The sequence below is a fragment of the Drosophila sechellia genome, chromosome 2R, assembly GCF_004382195.2.
Source record: "Drosophila sechellia strain sech25 chromosome 2R, ASM438219v1, whole genome shotgun sequence".
Taxonomy (NCBI): Eukaryota; Metazoa; Arthropoda; class Insecta; order Diptera; family Drosophilidae; genus Drosophila; species Drosophila sechellia.
Window position 1 is genome coordinate 14,972,842 of NC_045950.1, and position 26,247 is coordinate 14,999,088.

The window sequence follows — 26,247 nt, forward strand, 5'->3', positions numbered from 1 at the left end:
CAATTTATTTGTGGCAACATATTGTCACGTTTGTAATTAAACATTGAAGTATCACATGATTAATATTAGCAAACACTATCCACGGATGTTTTGTAATAAGATAGATAGATATTTGCCATTCAGTATTTAAAATAATTTACTATAATTTGATTATTATTATTTTTTCCTTGTGCAGCGCGTTTCCCTTTAGTGAAATTAGTTAGACGCCTTCCGCGCTCGCAATCTTTGATTTATTGCTAATTTCGGCAGCGAGAAATTCCCTTTGCTGTGGCAGTTGCAATACGGTAGCATTTTGTTGCTTTGACACCAATTGGTGTTTTCGGCTGTCTGTGGCACGCTATTGTGCATTGTTGCTGCGATGTTGCTGCTGCTGCTGTTGCTAGTGTTGCATGTCAGTCACTCAAATGGCTGACAGCCAGCGAACTTCGTGTTCGAGTTCGAGTTGTTGCTGCAGAAGCTGTGCCTCAAGTGGCCCACTGAAGGTCAGGCAATTGGTGTTGCTATTGCCATTGGTAAGGCTCCCCTTGCTGTTGTTGCTGCTAATACAATGGTTGTTGTTGCCGCTGCCACTGCATCCCAAAAGTGATCGAAACAATGTGTTAAGAGCCATCGAATTTTGAGCACTCGAATGGTCAATGCCGCTTTTGTGGTCACACTTCAAATTGTTTGTTTCAATCATTTCTGTTGGTTAATTACAATGCCCACGTAAAAAATACACATTTGAATAAAAATTTGAATTCACAAAACATTTCTACTAGCAATTTGTTTTATAAACGAAAGAGGAGTCAACAGATTATTTAAATTACTTACTGTCTCCGCCGGAGTAATAAATATTATTTTGCCTATTGAATATTAATGTCCCAACAATATTTCATGACTCAATCTTAAGCAATTTTGCTTGGCAAAAATACAAAAAAAAAAAACAAAACCAAACAATACGAAAACAATCAAAAAGTCAAATGAAAGCAAACATTTGGCATATCATGAATATTTTATGAACTGAACACAAAGCCGTTTCGTTCACTTCTTGTCTGCCAGAGTTTAACTTCAACTTCATCTTCGTCGGCGGATACAGATACAGATACGTATTCGTATTCGAATTCGAATTCGTTCGACATTTTTCGCGCCGCCACTCACTCACTCACTCGCCCTCATTACAAAACACAAATCATGCATTGCGTTTACTTAACGGTTAACAAAAAGCTGACAAATTTATTGTCGCCGGTGACATAAATATCGGTATCAGAGCTCAGAGCTCAGACATCAGAATGCTGACCCACTGGCGATGTGTCGCGAATTTGCCAAAAGATCGTGCTGTAATTGACATATATACGGGCAGTATATAGCATATAGTATATTGCCATATATCAGGTTCTCATTATGCATGACTTGGGGCCAAGACAAAAGGCTGAAATGGCGGAGAGAAACCGCTTGTGAAAATAATCAAAAGCGTTCTGCGCAGTTTTTGTGTGGTCGCCGCCGCTGCAAGATCAAAAGGAATAAATACATGAAGCTTACTTTTAATGAGGGTCACATGGCTGACGGTTGTATTTTCCTGCTGGAGTTCATCATTTTGGGTTAACTAATTTTGGATTCTTATCTTGGCTGTGACACAAAAACACCACATTAAACCCAATTAATATTTCCCCAACGGGAATTGTTAAGCGTGTGATCCACTTAAGTGGTCTTTTAACCAGCAGCAAACAATGATTTTTCCATTCTTAATTGATATAATTTTATATAATTAATGATGTCAACTGCATGACTTTTTTAAATACGGAACGGTGTGGCTTTGATTTTGGAATATTGAAATAATTTTTTAAATCAATGGAAGTTGCTGAGACGTAATTATTAAGTAATAAAAATAAATAACGTATTATTTATATTCGCAAATTTCTCTCAACATTTTTAGGCATATCACGCGTGTATTTCTGCATTCTTTCACTTTCCGCCTTTGTGTCATATATTTGGTACCATCTGATTAATTTTATGCATATTTTGTAGCTATCTTGCTAATGAACTGCTAAATGCCAAAATTGGGTTCTGAGAAATTTCACTTTTCCAGCTGAGCATTGCGAATGCAAACTCCCAACCGGTTACACACACAATATCTAGTTTAAATTAATTTCTTTCTCGAGCTTTGTGGGTTTTTTTTGCCATTTTTAATTAAAAAATTTCTGCTGAGTGAAAGTTTTTCCCCTTCGCATTAGCAGATCTTGCTTGTTTTTGCTTCTTTAATGGTCAATTGTCAGCTTCCGTTCTGCAAAAACAAAAAAAAAAGATAGTCGAAAAGGCAGATGAAGACGAAGATGAACAAAATACAATTTTAATTAAGGCCCAAACAATGCACAATTTGTGGCGAATTAAATGGCTTTTTTCCACTTGACAGCCCGTCGAGCGAAATGACCGAAATGTGCCAGGTCAACAAATTGTGTAGCCAGTTAATTAATTGACTTAAAAGCTCACAGATGTTTACATTTAAATCTGCATGTTATTGTATTCGCTTGACGTTTTCATCATGCTGACTTCATTTGAATGTTTGGATTATTCGCTTTAAGCACTTGAGGTGCTTCAACCTCCGAGTTTGGAGCTGCAAATGTCCTTCTGCCAAGCCAGCGAATTCTTCAGAGTGCATTGACTTAGACTCCGTCTCTGGCTTTTGGCCAGCAGTTCGCTTTGGCCAATCCATGGGCTGAATTTAACACCTTTTTTGTTACGGCCGCGCATGTAAAGGCCCAAAAGCAGAACTAGACACAGTCGCAGTGCCAACAATGGTTGTTCTCTGTTGCTGTTGCAGCTGCCGCAACAATGACAACAGCGGCAATGCAACTGCAGCAACAGCAGCAGCAACATCCACGGGCAAAACCCTTTAAAGGACAGCGACAATGCACTCAAAAAACTGACGACCCAAGAGCATGAGTCGCAGAACGTGACGTGATGCGACTGACGAGCAGAAAACGGAAAGCCATCCGCATTTAAGTCTCAAATTGATTCTCCCCAGACAACAATGCGACCTTGCTTTTCTTGCAGTGCACACAGAGCGAAAATATTAGCAAGTTTATGATCGTTTTAATCAAAGTTATACCGAATGCATATTTATGTTTAGTTGGAGGTTTATTTTCTGTAAGCTAACCATATTTTTATTTATTTTCTTTATTCAATATCCCCTATTTTTCAACTTTCATTTAGCCCTTTGAGTGCTTGATATATTTCTCTGAGTGCAGCCGTTCTAAGCTGCCATGGAACCAATCTGCTGCCCCTTAGAGACTTGACAATTGTTGGCCATAAAAGTGCTAAGCAGTTGGCCATTGGGCCCAGCATTAGAGCCACGCACAGCGGCCGCATCAAGGAAAGTATAAACAAAAGACTTGGGCAACAAACTTGACCCACCCGGGCCGCTGCTGCCGCTGCTTTTTTGCTGCCTTGTTGCTGCTTTTTGCTGCACCACCTAAACAATGGCGCGTGCTGCGGTTTAAAGTTATAGCCAAAGCCATGGAGTCAAAGCCTGTTTTGCGCTGGCAATTGCGTAGAGTGCTCAGAGTGCTACATAGCTGGCCAAAAACCTGCTCTGGTCATGAAACTTACTGCACATTACTGGCCATCGAGTTAGTTCTGCTTTCCGTGGCAGCGATCCAATAAAGTCAGGCCAAGTCACTACGGGCCATGTGGCTAACGAAAGTTATTTATGCACGAGCCAGTCTACTTAGGTCGGCCTGCATGCGTCATCGGTTGCTGTTCATAATTTATGCCAAGTCTTGGGCCAACCAACCAAACAACCAGCAACCAGAGAACAGCAACCAAAGTTGCTGGCGTGGGTGTTAATGGCAAACAGAGCGGCAACAACAGCAGCAAAGACACTAAAATACTTGGCTCTGTGTGTATGTGTGTGTGTGGAAAACTGGCAAGAAGTTGGCAGTCAAACTATTCGACAAGAAATTACCCAACAATATGGTATATGGTTGTCATACCAAAGACAGGGGAAAGTTTTATATTTATTTCATAAATATAAAATGGTCATCATTACTAAAATATTAGATTTCTGAAAAAGATTTTGATTTCCTCTTACAAATGTAACCATATAACTTATTCCTTCAAGCATTTAATTATTTTGGAAAGTAAAGAAATACATTTTTTACTATTAATAATTTTGTAAATTGTTTTTGTCTTTCCGGGTAAATTTTAGAAAGCAACGGTTTAAAAGTGATCAGCACTTTTATTACCGAGAGAGGGTTAGAATAATTAAAGCAAATCAATCTCAGGCTGCAGGATACAATAAAAGCCTTTCATTCCGTCTTTATTGCCTTTACATTTATGGCATGCAATTTCCAATATAAGCCCCTGTAAAACTATACCCCTTTTCTGTGCAAAAACAGGGTATTCGACAAGAACAGCGATGTAGAATAGAACAGCAGCTATAGCTGTACTGGCACAAGAGCAGCACCAAAGGGTCGACGACTTCCAGCGCCCGCATCGCAGGAAGGAAGCCTGCCACGGCAGCAGTCGTAACTGCAACAGCAGCAACAGCAACAGCGGCAACAGCAGCAGCTGGCAGTGGCATAAAGCAAACAAATGGAAATTGTTTAAAGCCAGCTTTGGTTTATGGCCTTTTGCATGGACCCGGGCCAATGCTAATTGCAAAGGAATGTACAAGTCCGAAAACAGCGGGCGTGGGTAGCTCTCGGTTTGCTCTTGGCCACAGTTAATTGCCAAAAAATAGAGGGAGCCAACATTTAAAGTCCATCCAAAAAATATACACTCGATCTTGGAGCGGCTTTAAGTAGTTCTTCAACAGGATCTTTGCATGGAGTAATTAATTCAATTGTTGTTTTATCACCTTGCAAAGGATTTTAATCTTAATACTTACCCTTAATAAGTACGATGGAAATAATAGCTATAAATAATAGCACTTATCTAGAAAGTCAGAAATCGATGAAAAGTTCAAACCATAAATTTTAATTGTAAACTGTACGAAGTATAACTAACTCCTCTGGTTTGACGGCGGGAAACTGAATGCCTTGAACGATTCGCCCGCTCCGCCGAAGAACTTCGACTGGAACTCCACCCAGTGGAGACGCAGGGTGTGCAGGAAGGCGCTCAATCCCTCCATCATCACCAGTATGGCCACTGTAAGAATGGCCCAGGCGAAGAAAGCGGCCATGAGCACGGGCACACCATAGTACAATGGCAGAGTGTTGGCGAATCCCTTGGTCAGTACCATGTGCCACAGGACATCAGACAGCTGATCGTGCGCCAACGAGAGGGCCCACAATCGAAGGTAGGAGGCTGTATGCGATACCGAGCCCAGGACCGTTTCGATCGTATGGATTCCAGAGTGAATCCAAATCTCCGACATCTCGTGCTCCTCCTCGTTGTCAACGCTCTTCTGCCTGCTGGTCTCACTGTTTTCGTCATCCGTGTACCTCATCGTGGATCGCATTTCCGCGATCGTCTGGCGGCGCATCCTCTTAAAATCCCGTTCCCGTTCCTGTTCCATCTTTCTGCGACGCCGCATGAGATATATCGGCTTGCCGGCCAATAAAATGGGTATCGTAGAAAAGGCTATCCCCACCAGGGCGAACTCTATCATCCGCTCATTAGGATACATATAATCCAGGCAGTTCTCCACCGGTTCTTCCTTTTTCATCAGCATCATGTTGATGAAGGTGATCAGAACGGAGGGAGCACATGCAGCATTATAGGGCGCCGGCTTATGGCCTCCGTAGGACATCCACTTGTAGAAGATCAGGAAGACGAGGTAGCCGAAGAGGCACAGCATGAAGATCATCTGCGGAATGACGACCAGAATGAGATCTGCTTTTCGCTTCATCAGCACACAATTAGCGGCAGCCAGGCCCAGTCCAAACATCATTTGTGATATGCCCAGGACAATGGCCATCTTCATCTTCAACGAATTGGTCGTGGTTATCGAGTCCTGGCCGCAGACGGCCCACACTGGATCCATTCCCAATGGATACGGATGGCCCGAGTAGAAGTGAGGATGCGAAGAGTCCAGGGTCACATGAAAAGCGGGATCATACACAGTGGTCTCATTGTATCGACAACTCCAGCTCGAACCGAAAAGATTGAAGCCCTTGGCCATGACTATGTTGTAGACTAGGCCCATGTAGACGGAAAATACACCCATCAGTAAGATTATGTAGCGTCCCGCATAAAGGATATTCAGGATCTCGTTCTCCGAGGTCGCGTTAATCTGATACCTTTCGATCTCCCTGTGCTTCCAAATCATGAGCGAGGAGAACAAAATTAGCAGAATTCCATGACCCAGGTCGCCAAACATAACGGCAAACAGGAAGGGAAATGTGATGATGGTGTACGGAGCGGGATTCAACTCCTTGTAATCGGCCATACCATAGGCGTCTATTAGGTTCTGGAATCCCCTGGTAAACTTGTTCAGCCGAAAGTACGTTGGTGGCATATGACTGACCAGTCTGTTCTTCTTTAGCAGTATGGCTCCAGCACTCATATCCTCGAGCGGCTGGAAGTCCGATTCAATGGGATAGGGAGTAGTATTTGGCATTGTTTTCATATCATTCATCTCGTCTTCATCGGATGAATCATTAATATCCGCACCACCACTTATTCGAGAGGCACTTCGTAGGATTGCCTCCACTTCGGGAACATCGGACGATGGTATATACACCTCGGCCAACAGATAACGAGGTACCTCTACTCCTCCCACCAATCTCAGGCGATTCATCAGATCGTACACCTTCAGCGCCTTGCGAAGATTCACACGTATAATGAATAGATCCCGACCAGCAACCTCTAGGATCTGGCGGCGCATCAATTCGGCCTCCTTGAGGACCTTCTCCACGTTCACTATCTCCTGGCTCAGCTCCTTGACCTTATCCTCCCGCTGGCTGGCAGAACTAGGGCAATCGTAGATATTAACATGATAGAGAGCACATATCTTGAGCACCTTGGGCCAGATCATCGTTGAGCTGGCCATCATGAGAATTGCAAACTTTCGCACCCTTTCCGGCTTATAGCCATAATGATATTCGTAGACCGGACTAGGCATTTCGGCAAATCGTATGATCAGGTTGAAGGAGCACAAGCGGTAGAGCAGCAGCTCAAAGCTATAGAACTTATCAGCTCGGATGCAGCCGATCATATAGTTCAGATGAGCCGGATAAGCTCCAGAGGTGGTCGTGGCATCCTGAACCAAGCCAATCACTGTGCTCTCCGAATAGAGCAGTTCACTGCCCATGTCGGAAACCATATACTTGTTGGCCTTGTTCAAAGCGAAGCTGTGCTCCATCATGCGATTTCGACGACTGTCCAGTCGGTAGTAGTGCTCCGTCACGGCGCTGGCCTCCACATGGATGCGTTTCAGACTATCACTATACTTGGCCAGATCCTTCTCCTTCAGCCGATTCTCTCGATCGACATCCGGATAGAATATCTCGTTCACATGCAATTGGACGATGTAAGTGTGTAGGCTGTCCACGATGCGCAGTAGCTCATAGCACTGCGTCACTTTTTTGGAGTACAGGTTGTTCAGCAATCGGTCCTCATCGTAGACATTGTTGAACTGCACGGCTCCATGGTGTCCCAGCTCTATGAGGCAATCGAAGGCATTTTCCGTGTGCAGCAGCAGTTGGCACAAATCCATGTCCTCGCTGCGGAAAAAGGACTTGACTTTCGTCTGCTGTTTCTTAAAAACTCTCATAGTGACGAGTGTCTTGTGTCCAGTATACGACAATTATATTGGGAAACGAAAACTAGTACTTTGTTTTTGTGTTTCATAGATAAAGATACAACTCCTATAAAAATATATATCTTTAGGAAATGTTTAGGTAAATATTTTCTCAGCCCACTTGGGTTCGGGTATTTGACTTCTGCTAATTGATACGTTTGTTTGCCTCTCCTATTGTTGGCTCAATTTTTTTGTATTTCTTTTTTTTTTTTAATTCGAGTAGCAAACATGTCCAAGACCAAGCTGCCCCTTGCTAGAGATCAATTGCAGATAATTTCATGGTTTGCATGCAAACTAGTTGCAGTTGCCAGTACGGCCACGCCCACTCCGCCGACCCCGTCGCCGCCACGGTAGAGTGAACCAAAACTGGCCAACTGCAATTTATGCCCTTGTCTTCGCGGCTGGGAACACTCATTGTCAGACTGCTCAGAAGTTGTGGGAATTCTTGCATATAGTTAGTAATTGCCTTATACCTAATATGCCATACATCAGTGGCCTTTATAACTAAGTTTTCACTTTAATTCGATTATTACAAAACGTTTCAAGGATTTATTATATAAATTAGAGTGCTTCCCATAAATGAAAGACACGCTAAGAGTTTTGTGAAGAATAAAAGATACATAAATATTTTGATTGGCCAACACTAAAATATAATCAAACGATTTGTTGACATAACACAACGGTATACAGTTTATGATCACTTAGTTTAACTATAAAAGGTTGTTTACAAATTCGGGAATAAATTTACATATTTAACGAAATAATGGGCTTAGAATATATCAAGAATGTAAAGAATTCATATTAAGATTAGAAAGTTGAATCAAACTTAAGATATATTTAATGGCTTTTTGTTCATTCACGGAAAACAAAGCCTTTTTTTCATACATTTTACTTACATAAACATTTTTGTTAACACTTTGTGGGAGCTAAATTTCATTTTCGCTCCGAAACATTTTCCCATAAAACTCGACTTCACATTCAAAGACATTGAAATTGTTTGGTAATTTGGCTCTGTGACTGACTGCCGACCCTTTGAAATGGGCTCGAAAAGCATTTTCGACTCATTAGCCGCGCTAAATGGAAAATGGGCATTACTCACTCAATTGAAAATTGTTTTGAGCCCGTTTGCTCGATTGTTAGCACTTCCACGACAATGAAAGTAAAAGTGCCAAAAGCCCAAAAACTGCACTTGATAATTTCTTTGGCAAAGCAATGCCTTGACAATAAAAGTGCTATTGCCATTGTTAAGCGGCAGTTCGATTTCATTAGGCCGCTGGCGCTGCACAGAAATTAAGTCACCGAATTGAAAGTTTCGAAAGCAAAAGTGAACAAAACCACGGCGGAAAGTTTTCACTTTTCAGCTGTGCGCGACAATTGCAGGCAATAAATCAAATCGAAATCAAAGTCACTTACAGAACAACGGGCTAACACGTGTAGTTGCCGCCACATGAATGTGTCGAAAATAAATACAGAAACAATGTCAATTTGTAGCTGACGGCAAAGGTAGTTTTCGAGATTCATAATCATATTTGAAGAGCTGAGTCCATAAAAGGAATCGAGTTGAGGAGTTCATTGTCTGCTTGAGTGTTTTCATAAACTAATTTGCATTTCTCTTTTGCTTACTCATGTGTTTCTCTTTTGCTTTTTGCAGTGGTAATGTGATCGGCGATCTTCGGGAGCAATTAGAAGACTAAACAAAAGGTAAGCAGCAGCTGCCATCGATTTTGGCATTACGCCCGCGCACATCTATCTCAAGTCCCAATCCAATCCAATTCAATCCAAAACAATCCATTTTAACTCACTCACTTTTCGCGGCGGCAAAGAGAAAGTGCATTTCATGTTTCTGGTCTCTTGGCCAAGTCTGTAATTTGCCAGAACCCGCAATTAACGCCTAAACAGACTGGGCCCAGTTCTCTCTTTCAGCTTCAGTGTGGCAGTGCCAATCAAGTGCGTGGATCCCAAATCAAGTGGACTTTGAAGTTAACATTTCATTTCGTTTCGTTTCGTTTGCTTGCCTTTTTAATTATAGAGAACCCGACTCATAAAACGCCGTGTGGGTGTTTCCCACAGAATTGGGTCAAGTTTGATGTGTTGGCAGGGAAAACTGGTAGCGAAAGTTGAAAGTGACATTTTTGGCCCTATTTTCGGGGTGTTCTTGAAGTCACCTGCACGTTTGTATATAAGGCAAAGTCCAAAACTTAGGTAATCTAACGCACTAACTTAGCTCAGCAGGTTCGTCGCTGAAGTCATTCGTTTCGGCCCCAGACGCCGGTGCGTTGACTTATCGTTATATAGACCCGTGGACTTGGCACCGTTACTAGCCAGACGGCCAAGAGTGGCTGCCTCAAATGCTGCCTGACGGCGGCTTCATTAAAATGTCTGCCTGCCAGATTGGCCTGGCCAAAACCGTTTTGTTGCTTTTTAAGAATACCTTTTAGTTAGGCGGGTAGGGTATCTTTGATATTCTAGTTCAGAAACAAGCAAATACATTTTGAAAATATAAACATTACTCATATACTATATTAATTAAGGGTAGCTTACAATACTTGCTATCATTGATATGTGAGAATTAATTGCAACATAGTAAGTGTGGATAAAATGAATGCGTATTAAATGCGACAGGTATGCAAAATTAATTTCCACTTAGAGTATTTCGAAGTTCTGGCGTCGGTTGAAAGAGCTATTCTCGTTTGAAATTGAAACGTCTCTGTCTGGTGCGGCGACTGCAGCGACTGATGCGGCAACTAGTTGCAAGTACCTTGGCAAATGCATCATCGTCTGTGGCACGTTGTGGATGTCAGCTTATCTGGCCAGACGAACGCATCGCAGGGAGTGAGCGGAGTTGCGATAGGGGGGCCTTAGCTTTAGGCCCGCTCAGGGTCTTTTGGTCTGAAGCTTCCGCCTTGGCCCGGTCAAAATCAACTTGAGAACATCAGCTTTGGCTGGGGCCTAGAGTTGGGCTCAAAACTCCAACGCCGCCGCCACCAGCGAGCAATTTTCAATTTGCCAATTGTAGCAGTAAACTTCTTTATAGCTGTTCTTTCTCTCCGGCTTCTCGGCCGTCTTCTTGCCTTCTTGGCCATCTTCTGTTTGCCAGTGTACCGTTAGCTTGGGTGCTCATGTGGATTGGCTTTAGGTGTTTGTCTTGACTCCAGTTGTCTTGTCTTGACTCCACTTCACCTGTTCCGTCCGCCTGTGTGTATGTTGGCCATGTGTGCGTGCTGGGCTGGCCTCCACTAATTTGCGACAATTGGCCAGGCCATTAGCCGGGCTCTCGGTGGGCCGAAAGGGGCGTGGCACTGGCCATGGTCGGGCAGCAAGTCAGCCAGTGAAGTGAACCAGCATATATATCAATTTATCGAGGAATTCTGGCATGAAATTATAAATGCAAAGATCTTTCTTCGTTATTTTGTTTTTGGTCTCTTGTGTGACTTAACTGGCATTTGGTGGGGCACTGGCCGCAGCGAGGGTTGTTACGGAAGTTCACTCTAAATTGGAATTCGGACATAATTGTAGTTGATTTGTGTGTTTGAAGGAAATAATTTTGTGCGAGTTCCATGAAATCAAAGGTCGTTGATGAGATATGAATTACTGACGTGTGGAACATTGATGAGTTGCGATTTGGCAACATTAAACTATATATTAAATATAATTTACAAAGAAGCAGTAAAAAGAAGCTTAAATATTTTTTCCTTGAAATCAGGAAATTCATTTTGTTGTTAACGAAGAAGTAAATATTAATAGTAAATTAGTTTTACTAATTGGATAGAATTCAATCAAATACCTGAAGATGTACCAAAGAAAACCTAAAACCGAATTTGCTGTAAAAGAAGACTGAAATGGAGGTATCTTTCAAATACGAACCCAACTGATTCATTCCTAAGCCAGTCGACCATAAAAACCTCTACCCATTAAAGCAAAACCCCAATTAGTGAATGACCCTTCAGGTCGGATTTATGTTCCATAAACATCGAACCATTGACAGACAGTCGGCGTTATTCTTGCACTGGTGGCAGCTCTTTGGCGTAACTGCAGCGACCACAAATCTTGACCAGCCGTTTTCCGCTGCTGGAGAAGAGATACAAAAAAGACTGCATATGGGTGGCAATTCATTAGACACACGCTGGTTTGCATGATTTCAGCTTAAGGTTTTTTCCTTATTTCGTTATATTTTTCTCATTTAGTTTTTTTTGGTTTTGGTTTTCGTTTGGCAACATGAACGGGGAAACATGACCCAAATTTCGCCTATGACCGCACACACATGGGTTGCAGTGGCGTCCAGGCCCAAAAGCTCCACCCCCACGGCGGGGGGCTTGGATGAACCCCCCCCCACACAATCCCACCAAAAAGTGCGGCTCGAGTTCAAAGTGAAACTGTGTACTTTGATTGTTGTTCACATGACCGCGATGGGTTTGTCAGAACCTAATCAACACATCATCAATAACAGTGGGGCATCGCCACATTTTGGCGTTGCTGTTTGATTGGTTCTATGTTGGAGATTAATAATACACCAACAACACGAACTCTGCGAGAAATGCAAACACAGCGTTGGGAAAATAAAACAGCAAACAAATGGCTAAATCAAATACTACGGGATTAGGGGGCTACTTCGAATTGGACGTTGATTATGGAGTTGCCAAAACAAAAAAGCGACTGAAAACTTAATGAAAGCCAAACCGAACAGTTTGTGGTTTTAGCAAATTTTTCCAGTGGCTCAGTGGCTCAGTGGTGGTTCGTGTGGGTGTCGGTGGCTGTGGCAATCTGATTGCCACTGTCCACTGGCAATTTGATTGCCCCTCTGTGGCACTGAGTGGGTGCCACTGCTGCTGCAATTGATGCCTGCAATTATCCCCAAAAGCCACACAAACAATGCGCAAATTAAACGCAATAAACAAAATCAAAGAGTCGAGGGGAGCGGAATTACTAGTAGCCGAGTAGGTGATTACGCGTTGAAAAATGGACAAACTGCAGGGGAGATAACGTTTTTATGAGCGTCATTGTCTTGTATATGTATGTATGTTGTATTTGAATGTTTAACTAATTGATAAAATTGTTAAAAAATAGTTTAAATTGCATTTATTTTACACTTTACTTGTAAAACTAGGCCACAAGATGGGTATTAGAAAAGTGTGTTGGATCCGAGAATTCGCTCTCATGAATTATGGAGCAATGGGGCATTTTATAGGAGGTCGATGGGAATACATTAGCGCAAATAAAGATGGAAGTAGGAAGCTACGTGGAGAAGCTCGTGGCTTTAAAAGTTGGCAGCTGGCGGTACAGGGTCGAAGTGGCTTTTGGTCGAAAGACCCGCGGCGGGGGCCAATGTAAATATTTTACGCCACAATTGGCGCGTTGATTTGTTGCATATTAAACAACGGCCGCAGGCTGCGTAGGCCGCTCCACCAAAACACTGCCGAACCACCGAGCCACCGCACCACCGAGTGGGGCACCACCGATCGCAACGTGTGTTTGTGGTGCAATTAGCTTTTTTCCGCCGTGGATTTCTGTGGGGCATGGCATTGGTTATGGCTGCGGCGCTCCCGTAATTGGCTCATAACCTGGCTAATAGACAGCGTCAAAGGCCCGAAAGCCAAATTGGGTGTGTTCCACTGTGGTGTGTTTGCCACGTTATATGTGTGGCTAGCAGCGAACCGCCAGCATTTAGCTGCTGCCCGATTGCTCAGATGGATGGTTTTAAAGCGCCAGCCGATTTTTGGCCACACTTGATGGCGGCCAAAAACCTCGAAACACGCGCCAGGAAATTGGCAGTGGGGCAGGGCCATAGACGTACACATTTGTTTACCAGCAAGTGTTGTTAGGTAAACTAACTACGGTCATTATTGAGATATGAAAAAGCATAGCTGAATCTTATCCGCAGTTTACACACATAACGAATTTTAAATGATATTTTAAGCGTACATATTTTAGCTTAAAATTTTAAATTAGTATTAATTTAGCTTTTGCTTTAAAAATTTGGCATTTGCTGTTAAGAACATTTTAGAATGGCGGTCAAGAACTTTGTTTCCACAACGAATTCGTTGAGCCGTACATCACCATAAGCATTTAATGATGCTAATTACTTTCGATATAAATAAAACATATTCGAAAATGATCTTAAGAGGCGTTTAAGTGATTCTCGACGATCTTCATCGCGTTTGCCAGCCTCTTTATCACGCAATCACCCCGTCAAAAGCTGTAAGCGACCTTGGCTCAAAGCGCATTTTTGTGGCTTAGAAGTTGGCGCCTTGTCATTGTTTTTTTTATTTCGTGGTTTTGTTGATTTTTTGGTTTGGTCTGGTGTGTAAATTCATGAATTTATTCATGCGCTCATTGCCTCAATTAATGCGACATTGAGCGCAATTTGCTGTTTGTCATTAATCTTCTTTTCAGTTTTTGGTTACGCTACAAAGGTGATTGCTGGTGTGATTAAAAAGGGTTTTATTAAAATGGATGGAACAGGAAGTTGCTTGTCGTCTCAGCGGCAGCGAGTTAATCAATTTTTAAAAAGGCTTGCCTGATTGAGGATCTTTTGGCAGCGGATTTTGCGTCGTACTTTGTGGCTGGCTCACGTCTTAGCACTCGAACTTGCTTTCTGGCCCGGTTTTCAGAAATTGCCAACTTTTGAAGGGGCACGTATTACGTGCATTAGTATCCCTTTGTCACAGGGCCACAATGCACTTGCGGGAAACCCTTCAGATTCGTTACAGTGTGTCGAGCATCTTGGCTGCAAGATTTATGACACTTTTTTTTAAGACCAGAGCACATGGCCAAAAACCTCAATGCAAAATCAATGGCGCTGATGGCTATCGCTTATTGTTGGCCCGCTTGTCAAGGGGTCTTCTGGCTTAATTCGCCTAGCCGAACTCTCTCCCTTTTGCCGATTGAGACGATATCTTCAATGATTTATGCTTGACACGCTTTATTGAAAAGCCATGGGTTCGCTCTGTGCTCTGAATGGGGTCATCAGCTGATAGCATTCTGATTTATATGCGCCAACGGTTGACATTCATATTTTATCTGGCGGCGGAGCTTGCCACTTGCTGTGCTGCTGCCTTTGCCTCTGTGCAACGTGTCGTATGAGTGACATTAGCGAGAATCCCCCAGCTAACAAGCTGCCATCTTCAGCCAGGAATAACAGTTAGACTTCATCTGGGTCTTCTTTCCTTTGCATGCAGACTGATAAGGCCGCAAACAATGACAGCAATGGAAGCAGCAGAGGAGCAGAGGAGCAGCCGCATCAGTGGCAGTGGCAACCTGTCCCAGTCCCATTCCGAGTTCCATTCCAAGATCCAGGTCCATATGGAGCTGGGCACCCACCCCAAGAGATGCGACAACTCATGCCTCGATACACTAACAAAAATATAGTCTCTTCTTAAAGGCAAATTATTTTCAAAAATTACTTACAAGTTTTTTCATATTTCATATATAAACTGATGATTGGTATTGCAAAAAGAGTTATGGAACATAATAAATTAAAAAATATATATCTAAAAGGATCAATTAATTTTTTTCATAATTTAAAAAACATTCATGCTGATTAGCAGCTACCACTTTTACTTAGTTGCATAATTGTAAATCTACCTAAATTGCATTTAAAGATCTTCTGCCATATGCATTTCATACGCCTGTCGGATTTTTCCTCACTGCAATGTCTGCGGCATATACTTAACAGTAAAAATAAATATTTTACTATAAATCATGCATTAGAGTCGCCTGCTGGCTGTGCCCCGTCCCCCTTTCAGCCCGCCCCTGCCGTGTTCCCTGTCACATGTATGTACGCCTGTGTCTGAGGCTGCGACTCACGACATTGCTCGGAAGTAACACACATTTAGCGCTTGGCAGTCACAGAAATAGTTTGGACTTGCGGCCCGCGGATTGGCATGGCTAAGAGATACCCGTTTTTGGCCAAGTGCCGGCAATGCTAAAACAGACAGCTGAAAGAGCAACAACCCAATGGCTAGAATGTGATTAGGCCTGACTGAAGAGAAGATACTTAAAGAATTTTTTTAATGATTTAGGGAAGTATTCGTTGAAAAGGTACATGAAATTTGGATAGAATATTGGGGAAAATTTCATAAATATTTAAAGCTTAAAGTTTTTATTTTTGGAAGAAATACGTTTATAAGCTAGCTATAAATCCATACTGGTTAACTCAATCATCTCTGACGATCGAAATATTTACCCAAACTCCTGCTGCTGCTTCGTGGCATCGGTGACATTTAACTGGGAAAATGTTTATAAATAAATTGCTAGCGATTATTTGTGTATGGCACACGCAGCAGCAGCAAAAGCAACATATGTGCAGCATAGCATAGACAACATATTACGTATACGACACGAGAGCCGCCGCCGGTGCGTTTCAATTTCCCAAAAGGCAGCAGCCGCAACGCATGCGCTATGGTCAAGGCAAGTCTTGGCCTCGTAATCGATGAGTAAGCTGCACATTTGGTCAATAAACGCATTTCTGTCTTTTTGCCTGCTTTGTCTGCAGCACCGATGGCTGAAATTTATGGCGCGATTTGTGAGCCGCAAGTTGGCAGCCTAGCAACTAGCCACTGGCAACCAGTAACTTACAACTTACAACTTACACGTTGCACATTGCACGTTGCGCTTGCCAAATACCATTTTCGTTTTGACTTTGACATTAATTTGTGTGGCTGCCAGCTTGGCCAAAAGCAAGCAACCAGGAAGTGCTGCTCGTAGATGGAAAGAGCATTCATCATTCATCTTTCCATATGCAAAGGAGCCCCATCCATTGGGGCACCATTGTCATTGGGCCAACTAACAAGCTGCAATCGATTTATGCGTGCAGAAATGATGATGCCACTGAGCCTGCGTGGAGATTGCTTTCGACCAGGTTGTTGGCTCCACTGCCATTTTCCTGGCCGGGGCCCATGTCACATCATTATTTGTGCCACTGTCTTTGGATTCGGTTATTTATGGGTCTCTGGGTGAGACAACGGGGTATTTTCTCTCTGCATCTTTAGTTTTGCGGATTTATTTTTATTATTACTTTTTTTTTTTGGTTTATTTTCTTTTTTTTTGTATTTTCCAAAGGTTTTCCTTTGGCGTTTGGTTTGTTTTGTGTGCGACAAACCGCTTCAACGGTTTGGCTTATATCGGTAAATCACAAAATCTCCTTTGGCCCCTAACAAGTGCGCAGACCCGGAGGAGATGAGTTGAGTTGAGTTAAGATGAGTTGAGTTGCCAGCCTTTTGTGGCCGAAACGTAGACGAGACGAAGGTTTATTAAATTTATGCAAATTTTATTTATAAAAGGCACTGAAGGAGGACCAGGTCTGGCAGGGATTGCTGTGGACTCCGTCGTCGTCGTTGTCGTTGTCGTCTCCCATCGATACTCCACCGAAACTCCTCCTCATGTTGTCAGCTGCAGTTGGCTTCCTACGCCTCATGTGTGTGCATCCCAACTCCGCTCCCCGCCTCCGCCGAATATTTTATGATTTTTGATTTAGTTTGAGAGTTGATTGGTTTTTAGAGACGTCAAAAACGTTGACATCGCTGACATGGCGCGGGCGTTACTGCTCGATTGCCATGTCTTTATTACAATCAGCCGTCGGTTGGCTAAGGAGTTTCTCGATTTATATGCTAAAGAGCTGAGTTGTGGGGAATCGAATTGACAGGCCCAGTGAACTTGACTCAATCCGCGCTGACCCACTAATACCGAAAAAAAAAAATAATAATCACAGGGCCTAATTCAATTGCGGTTCATTAATCAAGCGGTGGGTATAATTAGGCCAGAGCTTAGCTAAGCGAAATAGTCACAGGGACAACGCCCCAAGCCGCAGCTCGTTCCGAAATTAAATATTAAATTTTAATTATCTCTGCAACAGCGGAAACATCAAACATACCTGTCATAATTTTAATTGTTAACTGGGTCGAGCGGAGATCGAACCAACATTGATTAATATACGAGTTCCATTGGCAGCCGCCAAACCCAAAACAACAATGATAGACCGACAATAAACAGTGCACTGTGCTGAAGAGATATTCAATACAAATTCGCACAACAATGGCCAAATCGACGGGCAGTGTGAAGAGATGGCCATAATGGGGGAATTGGGAATGCAACAATCCTATACGAGTAACAACAACAGGTACGGCAGCATAAACGTGGGCGTGTGATTAAAAAATAACAAGCTTTAAATGCGCATAAATAACAATCAAAGATTAAAGAAAAAATCCATTGAAATATAGCACAATATAAGGTAAAAGTGGTTCAGAAGGCAGTGTGAGTAAAAGCATCCAGTGGGCGTAGGAAAATAAGCCAATATGTATTTGTATATAAAATTGTGCTTTCTTAATACTCGAATAATTGGACTTAACAAGAAGTTTGCTGAAAAATGTTAAAGAAAATTGTAAAAAGCGGAAGCTTCAAAAAAATAACTATTCTTAAATGCGCCTTGTACAAAAAATAATTATAAAAAAATCCTCTATCGTTATCCTCTTAAAATAAAAGAAAATCAAATAGATTTTTAAATTACTCTTAGCTACGTGAACAAATAAATATCAAATAAAATAAAGAACTTTGCAATATGAAGCAAATTGAGCTATGCTTTTATTAAATTGCAAAATGAAGAAGTTTTTTAGTTTAATCCTGCCCAAAGGATGCAAAAGGTTTTTCTACATTGATTACATTAAATGAATGAAAGTTAAGCGATATGAAAAATATCAATTTAAGCAATCAGTGACAAATAAGCGATTCAAGTGTTTAATTTGCAATTAAACAAATTGATGATGAATTAACAAGCCTTTGAAAAAAAATTAAATCAATTATATATGTATGTATTTACAAAAAGGTTAAGTATACTGCACTTCGGTGAAAAAACCAACACATTGCCTGTGACAGTCAAAGAATTTCAAAAAAAAAGGTTGTCAGCAAAAAGACAAATGAAATGCCATATAAACAAACAAAAGTCAACTGTCATATGGACTCAGACGAATATTTTGATGGTCAGTAAAAATATGAAATGAAAATAAATCCCGATAGACATATAGATTGACGGGCAGATAGATCCGAAATGCAATTAAACGGAAGGGGGAAACTGGAAAACCCGAGAGCAGTAAATCGATATCTTTGCTTGAATTTGACCGGGCGAAAGAACTTGACCACAAGTGAATGACCTTTTGGAAAACGTTTTCTCAGTCGGCAAGTGTCACGCCCCACAACTCCCTCCCCAGAGGCTTTCACTTTAACCCCATCTCGACCTACCTACCTATCCCCATCCCCATTTCCATCTCCAACCTCCAACTCCATCAGCACACGCCCACTCCCAGAGTTGCCAATTTAACACCTTTCTATTCTGCGTGGCTGCCTTTTACTTGGCTCACGCGTCCCAGCGTTACATTTCAATTGTTTAACCCAAAAAAATCAAGAGGCCAAGGGAAAAAGTTGAGGTGAAAAATTAACTTACAGCACTAATGTTTCACGCCGCATCGATATCCGATCCGTTTCTATATCTGTCTATTTGGTATTCATTCTGACACACTGCCCTTTGGCTCATCTTTTGATTTTTGGCTTTTAGTTTCGGTTCATTTACTTCCTCATTGTTTGCCGATGCTGCGAAGAGAAAGGCTTAGCAATTTCAATTTGCTTTGCCGGGCTAATTACTTAAGCGATATGTGTGTGTGTGTGTGTATGTTTGGCAACAGCAATTGGCCTAAAACAAAAGCAGCACGACACACACATACACACCCTTTTTGGTCAATGGATGATTAATGGGTCGCGACAGCCCCCAAGGACAGGCCAACCACCGACACTTGACAACAAGCTTTAAACAAAATGTTTGCATTCTGAAATAATTTAAAAAACCTTTTTCTTAAGATATGTTTAATTATCATGTTAGTTGTGTTAAATCTACTGTTAATTTCCGATACACATCAAAATTCAAAAATTCAGCATAGTATCCGTGATTTTTGCGAGTGTAGAAAGAGGCTCGGCCACTGCAGGATCGTTCATTTCAATTCGGATCGTTCGTGGCTTAGTCACCTTGCCGGCATTTTGTCGCATTGAAAATATATAAATTCAAATTGTGTCAATTACGTCTCTGCCGCGTTCGCTGTCTGTCGCTTATCGTTGCCACATGGCAGCGGGGACTTTGTCCGTCCGTGTGTCCGTTTGTCCGACTGTCAGATTGTCGGTGAGTTGGATAGTCGCACTGACTGGCTGACAAACTGCTGAGCTGCAGTTGGACTTGATCGGCCTGCTGCACTGCAGTCGGGCCAAGTTTGACAAACCTGCGGCGAGCCAGGCAACTTTTAGCCATGAGGTTGAAACTGCAACTGCGACAGTGCCTGCTGACATGTTTGCAAGTTGTCGAGTGGGGGGCAGTGGGGGAGTGGGTTGGCATTGGGCGGATTTATTGTGGCCGGTTTGCCAGAGGGTTGCTCGAGTGCTTAAGATTGTCGAAATTCCAAAGCAATCAGTGAACAAACTTTATATTTTTGGCTAGGGGAGTAGAAAAGGATGTATTGGGTATAGTCAAACAGGGAGACATTTAAGATTCATTTCTTCAAAATCATTTCTTAAAATAATTATGGCTTGGATTACTATCTTAAAACTCGATTAACTACCCGCTGTTTATTCAAACGGATGTGTTTGTTGTTCGATTACCCTGGGGGGCTCCTTTTTGGCCTAATTGAGTTTATAGATTCTGCAGCTTGATATCGTGTTATAAACGTGCGGCTGGGGCTAATGTCATCCGTAGCCTGGGGCCTGCGATCAAGTAGAACGACGCCAGCCAGCAACAATAAACGAGAACAAGAGCAACCGAGCAGGAAAAGAGTAAAAGTTGAAGTGGCATGAAGTATGTCACGGAAATGACTTGGTTAAAATGCGTGCGAGAGCACTCTGCTCCAGGGTGTGGATGGCCCGGCATCCATAAATGTATCTGCATTAATAAACCAAATAGAAATCGAAACGGAACGAATTGGTCGGAGGCCTGCAGCGAACAACAAGAGCCAAGACATCCCAGACATCCAAGACATCCTTTAATGGCCAAGTTAGTCACTCAGTCGGGCCGTTGTTGTTGCTCTTCTTGCCACTTGAACATGCAGCGCGGTGCCCTGGCTAAATGCAACTCTCAATGGGCCGAAAGGACTAGACACGACAGCAACAGCAACAGAAACAGCACAACATCTGCAAAATGGTCAAAAATAAAGTAAAGAAAAATAAAGCGGGCAACAGCAATGAACGCATCGTCAAACATATAGACCAGGCTATATGTGCTATAACTCATTAATATTAAATGCCTGTGCCGAGACAAGCCCCTCAGCCAGTAAGGAAAATACATATAGTATAGTATGTGGCAAGACAGATGCCCGAGGAGATGGAGCTGGAGTTGGATGTGGAGCTGTGGATGGAGTTGGAGTTGGAGTTCGAGCTGGAGATCCCTGTCCCTGGACTCGCCTTGACGTTCGCTTCGTTACAAAATTTATGCGCATTTTGTTTCAATTTCATACACACACGTGACTTGTAAATTATCCATTGATGTGGCAAAGGGAAAATAAAACAGAAAAAACAGCAACCAACACATAATGGCATGAGGAATTTCGCATCGGGAGGCAACAGACACAGACTACAGATTTGCCAGATCCTCTTGGCACCACCGATAATTCCTGCTGGCGACAAAGAAAAACGTAGACGGAGAGTGCCCTTGAAAGTGCTTGGAGAACAGAACAGTCAGTTGGAGTTTGTGAAATAAACAAATAATAATATTAATAAATACAAATTTTAAAATGGCAAAAAACAAAGGTTTCATAAAATTCAAAAATATTCGCTATAATACTCATATAATACTCATTTCAAATATGAAGCTTAATTCTTGGCTATATCCATACTTTTTTGCTGATGTATTTGATGAATAGAACTACCCTGTCCCACAGAGTATGCTAAAATGGAAAAAACTCGCCCACGGGCAGATAACTTTCAAGTGACACAGGAAGCCAAAAGAAAGGGAACTGCTGTAAGTAAGATAAATTTCAGTCGGCAACTGCAGCGAAATTATGTCACGAGGGCCGAGACCAAATAAAAACATAAACTCCAGCGGAGGAAAGGAAAAGTTAACCCAAAGAACAGTGACAGCACCCATGGAGCACACAATAAGAGCCAAATAAATATGTGAAAAAAAAGTGAAAATGATGACACGTTATGGCCGTGGCTGTTGTGTGAAAGTGTGGAGTGTGTGTGTGTTGAGTGTGTATCATAAATACGCATATTAGCCTCGTTTTATGTGGGGGACGCTTAATGCTTCCGTCGCCCCAGGGCCCCAACACCCCCCAAAATACACATCAGTGTAGGAGGTCGCTCACACACATTTTTCCCCGTGTATTTGTGTACTTTTGTCTCGCTGTCAACGGAGCATGCATGTAGTTCTCATGCTGTAATTAAGCTTAATTACCTGTGTCAACAGCACAGGGCAAGATGATTTTGACGGATTTCACTTGATGGGCAAGCAGGAAATATTCAATCTCTCTGGTTACCATGCCACATGCTCCACTCCCAGCTAGCCAGTGGACAGCAGACATCATGTGAAGATGTGCTGCCCTCATCTGTTTCGGTTTCTGTCTCTGTTTCCTTTCCGTAATTATTTGCATGCAACTCCAACTCGTGCAGCCCGTTCTGTGGTCAGCATTAAGCCCTGAACTAGTCCCGCACTCAAATTACCCATATATACATACGTTCTGACCCGATCCGAACCGTAGGCACTGCTAAAACACGTTAATAACACAGATACACTGAGAAAACTGAACTAAGAAAATACAAGTCTAGTGTGCATGTGTTTAAACTATCTTTTGATGTTTATTCAAATCATTTGCTTTTAATCTTGAATCTTACTTATATTTCCAATTCGAATTAAAAATACATTTACTTTATATTGAAAATTATTTTCGTTTCAAATTTTCCTGAGTGTATGAGTCGTACGGGTCGTAAGCTAAAGATTTCTGCTCATCCCTGCTCTTCTCAGTCTGCGGTTGATTTTTATGGTTTCATTAGTGGCACACACACTCTTCGCTCTTCACCTCTTCGTCTATGGCTATCTACGTATCCATGGCTCTTCCCGCCAAGAAGAGCTTCTTCTCGAGATCCGCGGCCTGGCATCTGCGCATGCGTAGTCGACTCCGTTGGCCTGTGTCCACGTCTCTGGCCCGATTGCCATGCTCTGCGCTGATTGCGGCCTGAGAAAATTCTACTGACCCACAGAACTTTAACTTTTTGAGTGGCATTGTTCAATTTAGCTGCAGACAGCAACAACAACAGCAACATCAACAACGATGGCAATAACAATACCAAGACATAGGCAGACAACTAAGAAATTTCACAAGCCTGGCGGCCATTTTTCTCCTCAATATCAGAGGCCTTCGTAGGTAACCCCCAACCATCCCAATCCCCATTCTTGCATCTCTGCGGTTTTAAGGCTTTTTAGTCTTGGCTGGACTGGAGTTCTGAATTTTTATGGACCAGTTACATGTGCAGTGATTATTAGCTGGCAACAAAATCGCGAAGGAGCGGTTAGTTAAAGGGTTTTATATGGTTAATCAAGAGTTTTATGGGTACAAAATCAAGGTATCCTAAGATATATAGATATTTTAGGAAATTTTAAAGGCACTTTGGGTATGCATTACTCTTAAAATTAAGAATACAAAATTCAATTACCCATTGGGAAAGCCTATTACGGCCACCTGAACTTTCCCCAAAAACTAAAACCATTTAAAGTTTAAGCCCATTCGAACCCAGCGAGACTCGAACTCCTCCACTTTAGGCCACAAATGGGAATAGAGCGCAATGGAAATGGCTCGGAACGAGAAAAGCCGCGACCTGTGCGACACATTTGAGCAGTCAATTTCAATAATTTGGAGGAACATTTTCGGGGGCAGTAACGACTGCAGTAGGAAGTTTAGGAATTGCGGAAATTGGCTATCGAAATGGAAAACATTTTCATTATTTGCCAACCTGGCCGAGCTGGCCATAAACAAGCGGCGCCCAGGTGGGCGTATATGTTTGGCAATTTATGGCTAAAAGCATAAATTCGTTGGTACGCTTGGCTGAAACATATTTTGTTTGCCAGTTTTTCGCGTGGATTGTCAAGCCGCCTGGTTATATTTTACATTTTTCCCAAGCACTCGACGCGTTGACATTGCCATTGATTTATACGAAAACGGGTTCAAGAAATTGTCGAACTGCCAAAAATGGCTTTTATTTTCTTCCTGCTTGCGTTTAATTAATTTACGCTCGCCACAACCCCAAGCGTTTTGGTTTTAAATTTATTTAAACGTGGCCAGGACTAAGGTTCTTGACATCCATTCATTACCGAAGCAAAACCGAAACACCGAAAAAGTGCTCGAATGTGTTAAAAGGTGTGTTCAAGTTGGCGCACCGCACCTCGTGATTTATGCTATGAATTCGAATGCAATTTTTTTTGGGGCTGCCTGCTATATGCTATGTGCTATATGCAATATGCTTGGCCGATCCAACTGGCAACGGCCATAAATATGTCAATATAAGCGACCCGACAACAGCCGCAGCAATAACGGAGAACAACGAAAACATTTCAATAAAAATCAAAATCAAAATCAATAGAGCCAAAAAGATCGAGTGAAATACAACAAAATTCGAAATCATTCACCACCGGACGCTATCAATTTTTATAAGCCATTGTTGTTGTTGTTGCTGCTGTTGTTTTGGGGCAGATTGGGGATTGAGTAAGCCGTTATCCAGGCACTGCCATCTACCATGTCATTGTCAGCCAGTTTTTGTTTCAGTTACCATGTGCTGTTTGTTGTGTGTTGTATGGCCTGCCCAGGTGTGCGGCTGCAACACACGAGCCCACGAAAACGGAACAGACCCAATTTTGTTGCATGACTATGACACTGCTGAAGGTGCCCGTGCCCCAGCAGCCGCCCCAAGCCACCAACAACAAAGGCACAGTTGCTGCTGCCACATAGCGCATGACTCAGGTTCAAGTTGCCGCACAATCAAAATCGCCCGGGTGTCTGTCAGCCAACTCAAATCAGCCAGCCAACCAGCCAGGCAGCCAGCCAGCTTGTTCATTTGGGCCATGTAATATGCCGCATATTGGGCTCACCTGAAATATGAAAAAGATCCGCCGGAGAGGAAATTGCGGGGGGCCCTAAGTCCATGGAGAGGAAAATGGATTTTCCTGCGATGGAAGCAACCCAAAGGACTGGCCAAAAAGGCGGAATCAATATATAAGCATGAATAGCATGCTGCATTTAATGTTGCAGATACCCAAAGGGACTGCATACAATGAAGTTTAACTCTATGATTTTGTTTCAACATTTTACATAAAAAATGAAACAATTTATTAAATAAATTACTTTGTTAACGAACTGACACAACTTTGTATATATATTTGCCTGACCCACTTCTGATTAATAAAACGAAATACTTTATTAAGGCAATTTTCCGAAAAGAAGCACATACAAAAGCAAAACAAGAGCGAGCGATTTGAAGGCGGCCAATCGGGGTAACCCACATGACCAACTGACTGAATGAGTGTCAAAGCTATTTTGCGCTAATTGCCTTTTACGATTATTTTCACATTTGGCCAACACACAAAGCCAACTTGGACTCCACCAAGTAACCCCACGTGACCCCTCCCCCTGTGTACGAAGCACTCGTGGTCCCATTAAGCCATACTTTTTGGCCCAAATTCTCGTGGCTCTTCCTGCAGGCCAAAAACACCAAAAACACTTACAAGCACGCATGAATATATGGTGGAAAATTATATTGGGTACTAGGTCAGCATGCCAAATCGCACAAGACATTTTAAGCAAGATATTTATGTTATTTTAGATATCTTTTACATATAACAAATCAGAATTAGAAATATTTTTATTTTTTTAACATTTATATGGATTTAATTTGTTGAAAATTTTTAAGTTTTAGTGGTAAAGTTTGTTACTGGATTAAGACCTATGTTATTTATATACCATAATTTTTTCCTGTGTACCACATAAGAAACAGATAGATTGTTGAGAAGGTTGAGGTGGGCCATGCACGAATGCGTCGCATTACACACAGATACTCACTCGCACAGATACTCACACAGATACTCACATGGAGCACCGTGGTGGATATGTCTTTGCAGCCATGGCACGCAACATATTCGCTTATTAAATTGAATTAAATTTTTCGTACGTTTTATTTGCGGCCCGCGACGTGAGAGAGCTATGCGGATCGGGATGGGTTGGAAAATGGGGTGGTGAGAATTGCGTTGGGGAGTTAAAAATGTGGGTAGGAGGAAGTGGGGTGCTAGTGCTGCGCTGCGGCTGTGGGTTAATGTCAAAGATGGGGCCAAACCACACAAATACACAATAATAACCACCAAAGACAAAGAGCGGCTGGCATTCCGGCTTAACTTTTGGTTATTACGCTCAATTATGGCTAACGGGTCAGAGAGCAAATGAGAGTGGGCCCAAATAACTCATACGCCAGGCGACAATGCAAAAGCCATAATTTCATTAGGTGCCTGACCCACTAACTAAATA

The 26,247-nt window shown here is 42.3% G+C and overlaps 2 protein-coding genes across 4 annotated transcripts in view; one reads left to right on the plus strand and one right to left on the minus strand.

The window, feature by feature from the left end:
* Nucleotides 1–26,247, plus strand: part of LOC6609877 — a 77,058-nt gene that overhangs the window by 25,582 nt on the left and 25,229 nt on the right. For 2 of the 3 annotated variants that reach the window (XM_032714987.1, XM_032714988.1), the window contains one exon: nt 9,372–9,421. The gene's annotated coding sequence lies outside the window, so the exon portion shown is untranslated. Of the gene's footprint in view, nt 1–9,371; nt 9,422–16,998; nt 17,497–26,247 lie in introns of those variants that run through there. The other variant, XR_004361325.1, reaches the window with a different exon arrangement.
* On the minus strand, nt 4,975–7,845 carry LOC6609876 (V-type proton ATPase 116 kDa subunit a). The gene has a single exon (XM_002034490.2). The coding sequence runs from the start codon at nt 7,691–7,693 to the stop codon at nt 4,979–4,981; it is 2,715 nt and encodes a 904-aa protein (XP_002034526.1). The 5' UTR covers nt 7,694–7,845; the 3' UTR covers nt 4,975–4,978.

Excerpts from the sequence above, each read along its gene's own strand:
- LOC6609876 (XM_002034490.2), bottom strand. The coding sequence starts at position 7,693 with ATGAGAGTTTTTAAGAAACAGCAGACGAAAGTCAAGTCCTTTTTCCGC.